Source organism: Aureococcus anophagefferens, assembly GCF_000186865.1.
Source record: "Aureococcus anophagefferens unplaced genomic scaffold AURANscaffold_21, whole genome shotgun sequence".
NCBI classification, from domain to species: Eukaryota; class Pelagophyceae; order Pelagomonadales; family Pelagomonadaceae; genus Aureococcus; species Aureococcus anophagefferens.
In genome coordinates this window covers 413,921-426,201 of record NW_008705581.1, presented here as the reverse complement: position 1 = coordinate 426,201, position 12,281 = coordinate 413,921, and the positions used below count along the sequence as shown (strand labels likewise).

The 12,281-nt window shown below is 70.2% G+C and overlaps 4 protein-coding genes across 4 annotated transcripts; 3 read left to right on the top strand and 1 right to left on the bottom strand.

Annotated features, from left to right (window-relative positions):
* Nucleotides 1-135: 135 nt before the first annotated feature.
* AURANDRAFT_72208 (hypothetical protein) lies at nt 136-5,520 on the top strand (the record flags this gene model as incomplete). The annotated part of the gene is made up of 3 exons (XM_009041500.1): nt 136-1,283; nt 1,484-2,191; nt 4,122-5,520. The coding sequence occupies 3 exons, from the start codon at nt 136-138 to the stop codon at nt 5,518-5,520; spliced, it is 3,255 nt and encodes a 1,084-aa protein (XP_009039748.1).
* A 1,708-nt stretch (nt 5,521-7,228) lies between these two features.
* Nucleotides 7,229-9,342, bottom strand: AURANDRAFT_66313 (hypothetical protein; the record flags this gene model as incomplete). The annotated part of the gene is made up of 2 exons (XM_009041444.1): nt 7,229-7,714; nt 7,753-9,342. 2 exons carry the CDS (start codon nt 9,340-9,342, stop codon nt 7,229-7,231), a joined length of 2,076 nt encoding a protein of 691 aa, XP_009039692.1.
* A 402-nt stretch (nt 9,343-9,744) lies between these two features.
* AURANDRAFT_66312 (hypothetical protein) lies at nt 9,745-10,221 on the top strand (the record flags this gene model as incomplete). The annotated part of the gene is made up of 1 exon (XM_009041501.1): nt 9,745-10,221. The coding sequence occupies one exon, from the start codon at nt 9,745-9,747 to the stop codon at nt 10,219-10,221; it is 477 nt and encodes a 158-aa protein (XP_009039749.1).
* A 1,266-nt stretch (nt 10,222-11,487) lies between these two features.
* On the top strand, nt 11,488-12,201 carry AURANDRAFT_30610 (hypothetical protein; the record flags this gene model as incomplete). The annotated part of the gene is made up of 1 exon (XM_009041502.1): nt 11,488-12,201. The coding sequence occupies one exon, from the start codon at nt 11,488-11,490 to the stop codon at nt 12,199-12,201; it is 714 nt and encodes a 237-aa protein (XP_009039750.1).
* Nucleotides 12,202-12,281: the final 80 nt, after the last annotated feature.

Below are 12,281 nucleotides of genomic sequence, written 5' to 3'. Positions count from 1 at the left end.
GTGCGCCGAGCGGTCGCATCCTGGCACCGGCTCGCGCGCGCGCGCGCCTGGAATGTGCCTTGAGCGGCCGAAGGTGCCGCCGTGGTGAGGCACAGCCGCTTGGACGGCCGGCCGCCAGCGCCGCGCACTGCAACGATGCCCACCATCTACGCGCTCGCGCTCGCGGCCTGCGCGGCGGCCCTGCGCGCCCCCGCGCCGCGCGCGTCGCTCCGTTCGTCGACGGCCTACGACGTCGTCGTCGTCGGCGGCGGCATGTCGGGCCTGTCGACGGCGCTGGAGCTGCGGCGCCGCGGGCGGTCCGTCTGCGTGCTGAGCCGGGACCTCGCGCAGGCGGCGACGCTCGCCGCGGGCGGCATGCTCGCGCCCCAGGCCGAGCGCCTGCCCGGCGGCCCGCTCCTGGACCTGTGCGTGCGGTCGCGCGAGGCGTGGCCCGCGTGGCTCGCGACGCTCGACGACCCGCCGCCGCTCCACGCCGTCGGCGGCTTCGTGAGCCCGTGCCTCGACGTCAACGACCCCGTGGGGACGTGGAAACCCGTCGAGGCCGCGGGCCCCGCGGAGTGGCTCGAGGGCGCCGCGCTCCGGGCCATGGAGCCGAGTTTGGGGCCGAAAGCTTTGGGCGGCTGGTGGTACCCGCTGGAGACGTGGGTCGACCCCGTGCGCGCGCACGCCGCCCTGCTGCGCACCTGCGAGCGCGAGGGCGTCGACGTGCGCACGGGCGTGGACGTGGAGGGTTTGGACTTGGAGCGGAGCGGCACATGCGGCGGCGTACGCCTCGCGGGCGGCGACGTGCTCACGGGCGACGAGTACTGCGTCGCCGCGGGCGCGTGGCTGCGCAACCTGTTGCCCGTGCCCGTCGACGCCCAGAAGGGGCAGATGGTCGCGCTGAAGGCCCCGACGGCGGCGATCGCGGAGAAGGCGCCGCGGCGCGTCGTCTACGGCGCGGACTGCTACGTCATCCCGCGGGGCGACCGCGTCGTCGTCGGCGCGACGGTGGAAAACACGACGTCGACGCACAACGACGTTTCCGGGTTGCTCTCCATCCTCACGAAGGCGACGGCGCTCTGCCCCGGGCTCGGCGACTTCGAGGTCGACGAGGCCTGGTCGGGGCTGAGACCCACGACGGTCGACGGCGCGCCGGTTTTAGGCCGCACGCGGTGGACGAACCTGTGGGTCTGCGGCGGCTACTGGCGCAACGGCATCCTCCTCGCGCCGGCGGCCGCGGAGCTGTTGGCCGACGCCATGGACGGGGCGCTGTCGGCGGAAGGCGCGCGGCTCTTGGACGCGTGCCGCTCAGGGCAGCACAAGAGAGCGAAATTCCCAACTTCAAAGGCTCATATCTCGGCCGTTTTCCACTCGTTTTGGCTGATCTTTGGACGAGCGATCATCTCTCGGAACGGTCTCGAAGCGTGGATGCTTTTTCCGGAACGCGCGCACGCGGAACACTCACGTTGAAGCGACGTTGAATCTCTCTTTTGCTGCCCAGGTGCCGCTGGGACCGGTTCTTCGCGCCGGTGTCCCCGAGCTCCGCGCGCTTCCTGCCGAACCACGCGCCCGCGGCGTCGCCCGCGGACCTCGACGCCGCGGGCTACGACGCCATCAAGGGCAACAGCGCCGCCGCGGGCGGCGACGCGCGCGCCGCGAACCTCGACGCGCTCTTCAGCGCCGCCGGCCCGCCGCCGGCGTCGCCCGCGGACCTGGACCGCGCGGGCTACGACGCCATCAAGGGCGCGGCGCCCGCGGCCGGCGACGACGCGCGGTCCGCGAACCGCGCGGCGCTCCTCGGCGGCGACGGCCCCGCGGAGAAGCCCTCGTGGGTGTCGCGCCTCTTCCGCGGTGCCGCGCCGGCCGCGGCCGCGGCGGCCGCGGCGGCGCCGGCCGAGAAGGACCCGGGCGGCCTCGGCGAGGGCGGCTACGAGGCCGTCGCGGGCCGGCCCGCGGGCGAGATGGACGGCGCGCGCGCGGCGAACCTCGCGGCGATCTTCGGCGGCGGCGCCGTCGCCGACGACGCGCCCGCGGCGCCGTCGCGGCCGCCGGACAACGGCTTCCCCTACGCGGACCCGGCCGAGGACGTGGCGACGCTCGTCGTGGCCATGCGCGAGGTCCTGCCCGACGGCAGCCTCGGCGCGGACGTGTCCCGCGCGGCGCTCCCCGAGGACCTCGCGGGGCCCGTGACCAAGGCCGACGGCATCTCGTCGCTCATGCCCCTGCCCGACGCGCCGCCCCTCCCGCCGGACGCGGCCGCGGACGCGCTCTACGCGAAGATCGCCGCGGCCAAGCGAGCCCGCTAAATGCGGTCGAAAAGGGGGTCTTTAGGACGGCGCTCACTCGCCCTTCTTCGAAGGGAGCGCGGCGGTCGCGCCGGGCCACTCGGCGGGGTGCGCGATCTCCGCCGCGTCCGAGCTCGAGCTGCTGTACTTGTGGTGCGACTTCTTCTTGCTGCTCGCGACGTCGTCCACCATGGACGTCGACCAGTCCCAGAAGTCGTCGTCAGCGTCGTCGTCGGCGTCGTCGTCGGCGTCGTCGTCGGCGTCGTCGTCGGCGTCGTCGTCGCTGTCGTCCGAGTCGTCGCTATCGTCATCGCTGTCGTCGTCGCTGTCGTCGTCGCTGTCGTCGCTGTCGTCGGCGTCGTCGCTGTCGTCATCGCTGTCGTCGTCGCTGTCGTCCGAATCATCGCTGTCGTCATCGCTGTCGTCCGAATCATCGCTGTCGTCATCGCTGTCGTCGTCGCTGTCGTCGTCGCTGTCGTCCGAGTCATCGCTATCGTCGTCGCTGTCGTCGTCGCTGTCGTCGTCGCTGTCGTCGCTGTCGTCGGCGTCGTCATCACTGTCGTCGTCGCTGTCGTCATCGCTGTCGTCCGAATCATCGCTGTCGTCGTCGCTGTCGTCGTCGCTGTCGTCCGAGTCGTCGCTATCGTCGTCGCTGTCGTCATCGCTGTCGTCGTCGCTGTCGTCGTCGCTGTCGTCCGAGTCATCGCTGTCGTCGTCGCTGTCGTCGTCGCTGTCGTCCGAATCATCGCTGTCGTCGTCGCTGTCGTCCGAGTCGTCGCTATCGTCATCGCTGTCGTCGTCGCTGTCGTCGCTGTCGTCGTCGCTGTCATCATCGCTGTCGTCATCGCTGTCGTCATCGGAGTCGTCGTCGGCGTCGTCGGCGTCGTCGTCGGCGTCGTCGTCGTCGGCGTCGTCCGAGTCGTCGGAGTCGTCGTCGTCGGCGTCGTCATCGTCCGAGTCGTCGTCGTCAGAGTCGTCATCGTCCGAGTCGTCGTCGTCGGAGTCGTCGTCGTCCGAGTCGTCGGAGTCGTCGTCGCCGTCGTCGTCGTCCAAGGGCTCGGCCATCGCCTGCTCGTAGGAGTACGAGTAGTCGTACGAGAGGAGCGCCGACGAGTCGGAGTGCTTGCGCTCCTTGTGCTTCTTCTTGCTCTTGCGCAGCGACTCGAGCGGGATCGACTGGTCCGGGAGCTGCACTTGCGACGGGTCGGAGCCGCCGCGGGCCGGCGCCTTGGCGAGGGACTGCTGGTCCGGGAGCTGCACCTCGGACGGATCAGAACCGCCGCGCGCGGGCGCCTTGGCGAGCGACTGCTGATCCGGCAGCTGCACTTGCGACGGGTCCGAACCGCCGCGGGCCGGCGCCTTGGCGAGGGACTGCTGGTCCGGCAGCTGCACGGCCGACGGGTCGCCGCCGCCGCGCGCGGGCGCCTTGTCGAGGGCTTCGGCGCCGCGGAGATTCGGCGTCGCCTCCGCGAGCTGCGCGAAGGACGGTCCGTAGCCGAGCCGCGGGATCGCCGCGAGGGCGCACAGAGAGACCACCGCGGCGGCGATGCGGCCCCAGCGGCGGCCGCCGCTGCCCGGTAGGGCCTCGTACGGGCTGCCCATCGCGCAGACGGAGCCCAATCGACGGTTGCAGGTTTGCCGCGCCGCTTCAAGCGACCTTTGTTGCAGGAGCCTGCTCTCCGCGTCCCCGAGGCGACTACTCGGGCATCGTCTCCGTGGATTGCAGCAGCATCCCGCCGCCGCGCGACCCCGCGCGGACCTCAACCGCACCACCCCGGCGCGCCCGACCGCCTCGCAGACCCCGACGTCGCGCCGCGCCACGCGCCGCGCGCCGGCCACGCCGCCGATCCAAAGAAAACAGCCGGAAACCGCCATGAGCGAGTGGGCCCAACCCTACCGCAACCCGGGCCTGCGCACGCCCAGCGAGGTGTCGTCGAGCGCGCGCACGGCCGACTGGCCCACGCGGTCCGCCGAGCGCGTGTCCCTCACGGACGGCAACGAGCACGTCGAGCGGCGCGTGCAGCGTCGCATCGACGTCTGCGGCCGCCTGGGCCGCGGCGCCTACGGCATCGTCTGGAAGGGCATCGAGCGCCGCGGCAAGCGGCGCGTCGTCGCGCTGAAGAAGTGCTTCAACGCCTTCGCCTCCTCGAGCGACTCGCAGCGCACGTACCGCGAGATCTCGTACCTCCTGAAGCTCCGGGGCCACGTCAACGTGATCACGCTGCGCCACGTGATCCGCGCGAAGCACGACCTCGACATCTACCTCGTCTTCGAGTACATGGAGACGGACCTACACGCGGTGATCCGGGCGAATTTACTGGAGGACGTGCACAACAAGTACATCATCTACCAGCTGTTGAAGGCGCTGAAGTACCTCCACTCCGCGGGCGTCGTCCACCGCGACATCAAGCCGTCGAACATGCTGCTGAACTCGAACTCGCACATGAAGCTCTGCGACTTCGGCCTCTGCCGGTCCGTGACGCGCGTCGCGCGGCGCACGGAGAGCGACTACTACGTCGCGACGCGGTGGTACCGCGCGCCGGAGATCCTGCTGGGCTCGTCGCTCTGCGTCGCGGGCATCGACATGTGGGCCACGGGCTGCATCATCGGCGAGATGTACCACGGCAAGCCCGTGCTGCCCGGCGCGTCGACGGCGGACCAGCTCGAGCGCGTGGGGGCCGTCCTCGGCGCGCCGTCCGCCGCGGACCTCGAGGCCGTCGGCGTCGCCGCGGACGCGCTGCCGCCGGGCCTGCGGACCGCGCCGCCGCCGCCGCGGCCGTTGGGCGCCGCCTTCCTCGCGACGCCCGCGGCTTCCGCGGCGCGGGGTCTGGTCGCGTCGCTCCTCAAGTTCGACCCGCGGAGCCGGCTCCCCGCGGAGGCCGCGCTCGAGGACGCGTGGGTCCAGGAGTTCCACCGGAGCGAGGAGGAGCCCCACCACCCGGAGGGGCCCGTGCGCCTCCCCATCGACGACGACGTGCTGTTGTCGCCCGCGGACTACCGCGACCGCATCACGCTCGACGTCCACGGCCGCGCGCGGACGCGCGAGGCCCGGCGCCTCCACGGCCGCCTCGAGATCGGCACCTGCGTCGAGGAGAACTCGCGGAGCCCGTCCGTCGCCGCGCGCAACTCGCGGACGCCGCCCGCGCGGACGCCGACGCCCAAGGCGGACGGCGACGCCGGCGGCGACGACGAGCCCGCGCCGGACGCGTCGGGCGAGCCCGACGACGCCGCCCTCGCGAACATGAACATCTAGTAAGGGGAAGTCTGTTGTGGGTGGCTTATACAGGGGGACCCCGGCGGTTCTCCGACGCGAAGTGTCTAGTCGGAGTCCGAGTCGGAGCTGGAATCGCTTCCGCTCTCATCCTCATCGTCCGAGTTCACCCAAATGCGTCCGTACCCGCGATTGATTTCTTCCTGTTCAAGATGCAAGATATCGCGAAAGGCGACCGCTGACGCGCGGTTCACCCACCCGCCGACGTACATTGCCGTCGTAGCCGAATTGTAGCTGTACCCGACTTGACCAAAGAAAGCGGAGGTAGCACGGATAAAGAAGTCGGCCGCGGAATCGTAGTCAATAGAGCCCATGAATCCAAAACCCGGGCGGCGCCAGTGCTCAAGCTCTCGCGTGAGCACATCGGTCGCGACGAGGTCGATGTCGCCCGTCGGATCGACCTTTCGAGACCAGTGCGATATTAGCATGAGCGGAAATTCATACGCCGAGAGCGAGCGCTCGGGACATGGATTGTGAGCCTTGACGATTCTATAATACCGTTCCAGGCTCTGAATGGCCCGTCCGAGACCGTCGATCGTCGGTTCGACGAAACGCAGGAAGCGTGCGGGAGCCAACATCATGGGGAGTTGTCGATGTAGAAACGGCCACGAATTGAGTAAGAGCAGCACCTCGCTGGGCTCGAGCAGCCATGCGGCGCGAAACAGCGAAAGCATGGCCTCCGGCAGAGCGTCGGGCGACTCGGGCATCGACTTCTCGATGCTCGCCTTCGAACGCCGCGCGCGGCCGCCCGTACTAGATAGCTACTACATCATCGGTAGGCGACGTCCCAGTGGAATTCCAACTGCCGCGGCAGGGAGGCGCGCGGCGCGGCGGTCACGATGACGGTGGTAGTCCTTCCGCCAGGGGACGCCACCCTGCACGCGGCGCGCGAGGCGTCGCAGCTGCGGCGATCGTTCTTCAAATCGGACCTCGGCGCGACGACCGCGATGAGCAGGTGCGAGTATTCGTTAAACTCTCAAAAAAAGAAGTCATCGCCATTGGGCCGCCCCGCGGCCCCGCGCGCGAGAACCCCGCCGGCATAGACACCGGAGAACGTGTCGGAACAACCGCGCGTCGCCGCAGTGGCGCCAGTCCTCGACCAGACGCCTACCGCGTGGCAGCCCGACCCGCGCCGCCGCCGCCGCCCACGGCCCGACGAGGGCTGCCCAGCGCGCACCGCGCGCCGCGGGCGCCACGCCAGGGCCGCGACGAGCGCGACCGGAAGCCGGCACGCCGTCCGCGGCAGCCTCTGGGCCGGGCCATAGCATCGGAAAACGGGGCAGCAATAGCAACGTCCGATCGTGTGGCCAGAAACAAGCCTGCGCGTTTGTTTGACTCCGTGTTGCACTTTAATCTTCGCCGCTCGGCCCAGGCCAAAAACACCGAGCATCACACCCGAAAACACGCGGACCGAGGGTCACACTGGGCATCACACCAACACACCTGGGCATCACACCTGAGCATCACCCGTCCCTACCCCCGAGGTCGGGTGGACTTATCCTGGGGGGTTCCCGGGGTACCTCGGCGAACTGAGCTAGCCGGCGGCGCGAGGCCGCCGACCAACCATCGCAGCGGAGGTTGGTCGTGCTCGCGCGCCCCGGCCCTGGGCCATCGCCGGGTCACTCGCTGGCGCCGGCGCCTGCCTCAGAGACTCCTCACGCGACTGCATTAGGAATTCCCCCCGCCCGCCCTAGGGGAGCTCCGCCGCCGTCGGCTCGACGGGCCGGACCTCGTACTGGAGGCTCTCGAGGTAGGCGACCGCGGCGGAGTTGTTCCACTGGCGCGCGTAGTCGAGCGCGGACTTGCCCGCGCCGAGGCCGCCGCCGCCGAGCCCCGTGTAGTTGTTGCGCGTCACGGCGAACATGTCGACGCCGAGCTCGTGGAGGCGCTTGAGGATGTGGACGTGGCCGTGCATGGCCGCGGAGTGCGCGCACGTCTCGCCGTTGAACCGCTCGAAGCCGACGACCTTGGCGCCGTGCGCGACGAGGATGTCGAGGCTCGAGAGCATGCCGCTCTTGCAGGCGCGGTCGACGGCGGCGATGTGCGTGACCGTGGACAGGCGGTCGATCTCCGCCTTCTCCGGGCCCACGGTGTCGAGGATGTACCGGAGCACGCGGTCGTTGCCCTTCGTCGCGCAGAAGTCGAGCATCGTGATCATGACGAAGAAGGGGCCCAGCTGAGGTCGGCGCCGTGCTCCTCGACGAGCAGCTTGACCATCTTCAGGTTGCCCTCGGCGACCATGTAGGTCAGCAGGAGGTTGACCATGCCGTTCTTCTCGACGTCCGCCGCGTGTCGGTCGACGCGGCACCGGAACGCCTCGAGGTTCGCCCGGCCCTCGTCGCCCTGCCAGCAGAACATGTCCGGGTTCTGGGGCATCTTCATCATGCCCCAGTTCATGGCCATGAGCGACTTGTAGGCCTCCCACATGCCGCCGTCGTCCGCGAGGTTGTACTTGGCCTTGACGTCCTCGAGCGTCGCGAGGGCCGGGTCCTCCGTGTTCTCCGGCGTGTCCTCGAGCGTCTCGGCCTGCATCATCGTCACGTGGCTCTTGTAGCGCCAAAAGTACATGAACTGGACGAACGCGCTCGCCGTCTTCATGTGCTCGCACTTGCGCTCCCAGAGGGACACGCAGAAGGGCTTGAGGCGCTTCTTGTCGCAGGGGATGCAGACCGTCGAGCCGTCGGCGAAGGTCTTCTCGTGGTTCAGCGCGCAGCACGCGAAGTCGCCGTTGAGCACGCTGTTGCAGCGGAGGCCGAGCGTGTAGAAGTGGTCCATGACGTCGACCGTGGAGATGGACGCCTCGCCCGTGACGATCAACGGCCGCCGGGGCACGTCCCACTTCGTGATGCCGTGCATCCACTCCTCGTCGAAGTGCGTCTCGAAGAGCTTGAGCTCGTTGACCTGCTCCTCGAAGCGGCACCAGCCCCGGCTCCGCCAGCTGTGGTAGTCGCAGGCCTCGGCCTTCTCCTTGTGCTCGATCTTCGGGCAGAGCACCATGAAGGTCAGCGCCGCGTCGATGTAGTGGGGGATGGACTCGATGGCCGCGAGGCGCGCGTCCTGCGCGTCCCCGGCCTGGGGCACGCACGCGTAGTCGAGCCAGACGTGGCCCCGCGTCGCCTCGGCGGCGAGGTGCCGGGGCGTGAGCGCCTCGTAGGGCAGCCGCGCGTTGAAGTTGCGCGCGTAGATGCTATCCTTGAGGGACCAGTCCTCCCACTCCTTTTCGGACGTAAAGCGGTCGACGACGTCGCCCGCGGCCAGGCCCCGGAAGACGGCCTTGGCCGTGGCGAGCTGCAGTCCCGTGTGGTCCGGGTGGTCGAAGGACGTCCACTGGTGGGACAGGAAGAAGACGGGGCCTTTGGCCTCGTCCCACTCGAAGATCTTGCCTTCGGCGAGCAATTCCTCGTAGGGCCGCATCGTCTCCAACTCTAAAAACGTCGCGATGGGCATGACCATCATGGGGAACGTCTTCTTCACGTGGTCCTCCAAAGCAAAGGCCGTGAGGTTCGTCCGCTTCTTGTCCGCGGCCGTCGGCGTCGGCGCCTCGGGCGGCCGCTGCCGCTGCTCCTCTATGACCCGCCGCGTCGACTGCTTCTTCATCTCCGCGCGCACGGCGGCGTCCTTGGCGACCTGGTCCTCGAGCGCCGGCTTGCTCTTCGCGTAGGCGAGGGCCGCCTCGGCGCTCACGAAGCCGTCGCTCGACGCGGCCGCGAAGGCGCTTCGCGCGTCCGTGTCGTACATCTCGCCGCAGATCATCTGCACGTCCTCCTCGTTGAGCCGCGCGCCGGCGCTCACGGCCGAGCCCATGGTGGGCCGAGGAGCTCGAGAAGACGGCGCGAAGGAGCACCTCGAGCACTCCGAGCACCTCGAGCACCGCCCGGGCCGAGCACCTCGAGCACCCCGAGCACCGCCCGAGCACCGCGAACAGGCGGGCGACTGGAGGCAGCCCGAGGACACAGAAATGGAATGCCGCAAGGGGATCTTCATGTATACATGAAGATCCCCTTTTGAATGCCGAAACGCCCGCGCGGCATCTTGATCTTGCACATGTTGACTTGAAGAATCTCATGAGAGAGAGAGATAGGTGTCAGAGCTCTAATGGCCTCGTGCTAAGTTGTTCGCCGACCCGTACGGCAGCAATTCCGACCGCGCCAGCCACGCAACCGAGCGAGCAGCATTGCATCGACCCCAGCACCACATAGAACGACGATGGCTTCCCACGACTACGTGCTCGTCGGCACCAAGGACGGCGTGCTCCTGCGCGATCCATTCTCGTCGCATCCCATGTTCCAGGAAGTGCTCATCGCCACGCCCGAGGGCGCCATGCTCGACGTCACCACGGCCTTCCACGAGATGCAGCTCGAGCAGCTGCCGATCCCGGAGCAGCCGCCGGCGTCGCGAGAGCGGCGCGCGACGTATCCGGACGACGCGCTCCGCTTCCCGGCCTCCGGGAACCTGCGGTTCCCGGCCAAGCCGTTGCCGTCGTCGCCCAAGAGCGTCACGGACACGCTCGACGCCATGGCGCCGCCGCCGCCGCCCCTCAAGCTCGACGGCGACGGGACGCGCCGCGTCGGCCCGTCGTCGACGCGCCTCCGGGGCCGCAGCGTCGACGAGCTCATCAGCGAGCTCACCGCGCGGCCCACCGCCGACGGCATCGACCTGACCGCGCTCCGCTCGGGCCTGTGACCCCACCCGCCCCCCTGTGACCCCCCTCCGGCGCCGAAGAGGCCGCCGCCGGAGACGCGCCAGTCCCCCCGACGCCGAAGAGGCGCCGGAGACTTCCGATTTGTAACACATCACTGAACTCGCTCCCACGGTGGCCCTCGGGGCTCCGCCGCGCTCCCCGGCGCTCTTCACGTCGTAAAAATAAACCGCCGTCATCGCGGCGCGTCGGGCGCGGCGACGCGCCGCGGCGTCCGCGGCGGCGGCGGCGCCGCCGACGCGTCGGTCGGCCGGCGCTCCGCAGCGGCCGCGCGCCAGCGCGCGAGCGAGGCCTCGGGCACGGCGCCGAGGTGCGGGTCCCACGCTCGCGACGCCTCCGGCGGCGGCCGACGCGCGCAGACGCCGAGGTCGTGGCGGCAGGCGGCGTAGGCCGCGGCGCTGGGCGCCGCGGCGGCGAAGCGCGGGTGCGCGTCCGTCGGCCACGCGTCGGCCTCCTCCGCCGCGGCGCCGCCGCGCGGCGGCGCGAGGCGCGCGAGCGGCGGCGGCGCGTCGCCGGCGCCGTCGTCGCCGCGGCCGGTCGCGGCGCCCGCGAGGCGCGACGCGAGCTGCAGCGGCGCGTCGACGACGCGCTTCGCCGCGGCGACGACGAGCTCCCGGTTCTGGGCGACGACGAGGCAGATCACGGTGCCGAGCAGCGCGCGCGGCCCGCCCTTATAAAGATCACTATCCCGCGCCGCGTAGAGGATCAGCGACGACGCCGACAGGCCCGCGAGCCCGACCTTGAGCGGCTTCAGCGCCATCGCAGGGTCGCGATTCACGGCGCACGGTCGTGATTCACGGAGCTCGAGCCATCGCGCAAAGGGCAAACAAGCTCCGGAAAGCCGATCGAGCAGCTAGCAGCAGACGATGGCGGCGACCATGGAGCCCAAGCTCGCGCTCTACCTGCGGTCCGCGGAGCACGCGTGCACGTTCAAGGTCGCCGTGCGGCCGGGCAAGCGCGTCGAGGCCATCCTGCGCGCCTTCGCGCAGCGCTACCGCGACGACGCCGACGCCCTGACCCTCGTGGCCCCCTCGGGCTGCCTCCTCGGCGGCTCCGACCGCGTCGGCGACGTGCTGGCCGACGGCGACGTGCTCGACGTCGTCCGCGAGGAGGTGCTGCCCGTGCCCGGCGCCGACGACTACGCCGCGCGCGCGGGCGCCGCGGCCGACGCCGTCGCGGCCGCCGCCGACGCCGTCGCCGCGAACACGTACGCGACGGCGCGCCGCGGCGAGAGCGACTTCGAGAAGTGGATGGCGACCTACGCGGACGGCCCCCTCGTCCACAAGGTGGCGCACTACTTCGACGTCTACGAGCGCCACTTCTCGCGCTTCCGCGGCCGTCGAGTCGTCATGCTCGAGATCGGCGTCCAAAGCGGCGGGTCCATCGAGCTGTGGCGGGCCTACTTCGGCGACGACCTCGAGTACCATGGCGTCGATATTAATCCGAACTGCGCCCAGTTCGACGACCCCGCGCGCAACGTCCACGTGCACGTCGGCGACGCGACGGACGCAAACTTTATGCAAGCGCTCGCGCGGCGCGTCGGCCCCGTGGACGTCGTTTTGGACGACGGGTCCCACGAGTCGGCGCACATGCGCGCGTCCTTCGAGGCCTTGTACGCGCTCGTCGCGCCGCGGGGCGTCTACCTCGTCGAGGACTGCATGACGAACTACTGGCGGCCGTGGGGCGGCGGCGTCGGCGCGGACACGTTCATCGAGTTCGCGAAGCGCCTCGTCGACTCGCTCAACGCCTTCAACGTCGCCGACGGCGCCGAGGGCTACACGGACCCGACGAACCCGCCGACGCGCTACGACGACGTCGCGACCATGCCCGACGCGCCCGCGGTGCGCTTCGCGGCGTCGACGTGGAGCCTCTGCTTCTACGACGGCGTCGTCGTCTTCGAGCGCATGCCGCGGACCCACTTCAAGCACATCCGCCGCGGGAACCGGTCCATCCCCTACGACTAAGGCGCGCGTTCCGCGGGAGGACATGGGGCGTGGCTCTGAGAGGGGGGCTCGGTCGGACGTGTGCCAGTGCCCGTACTCAG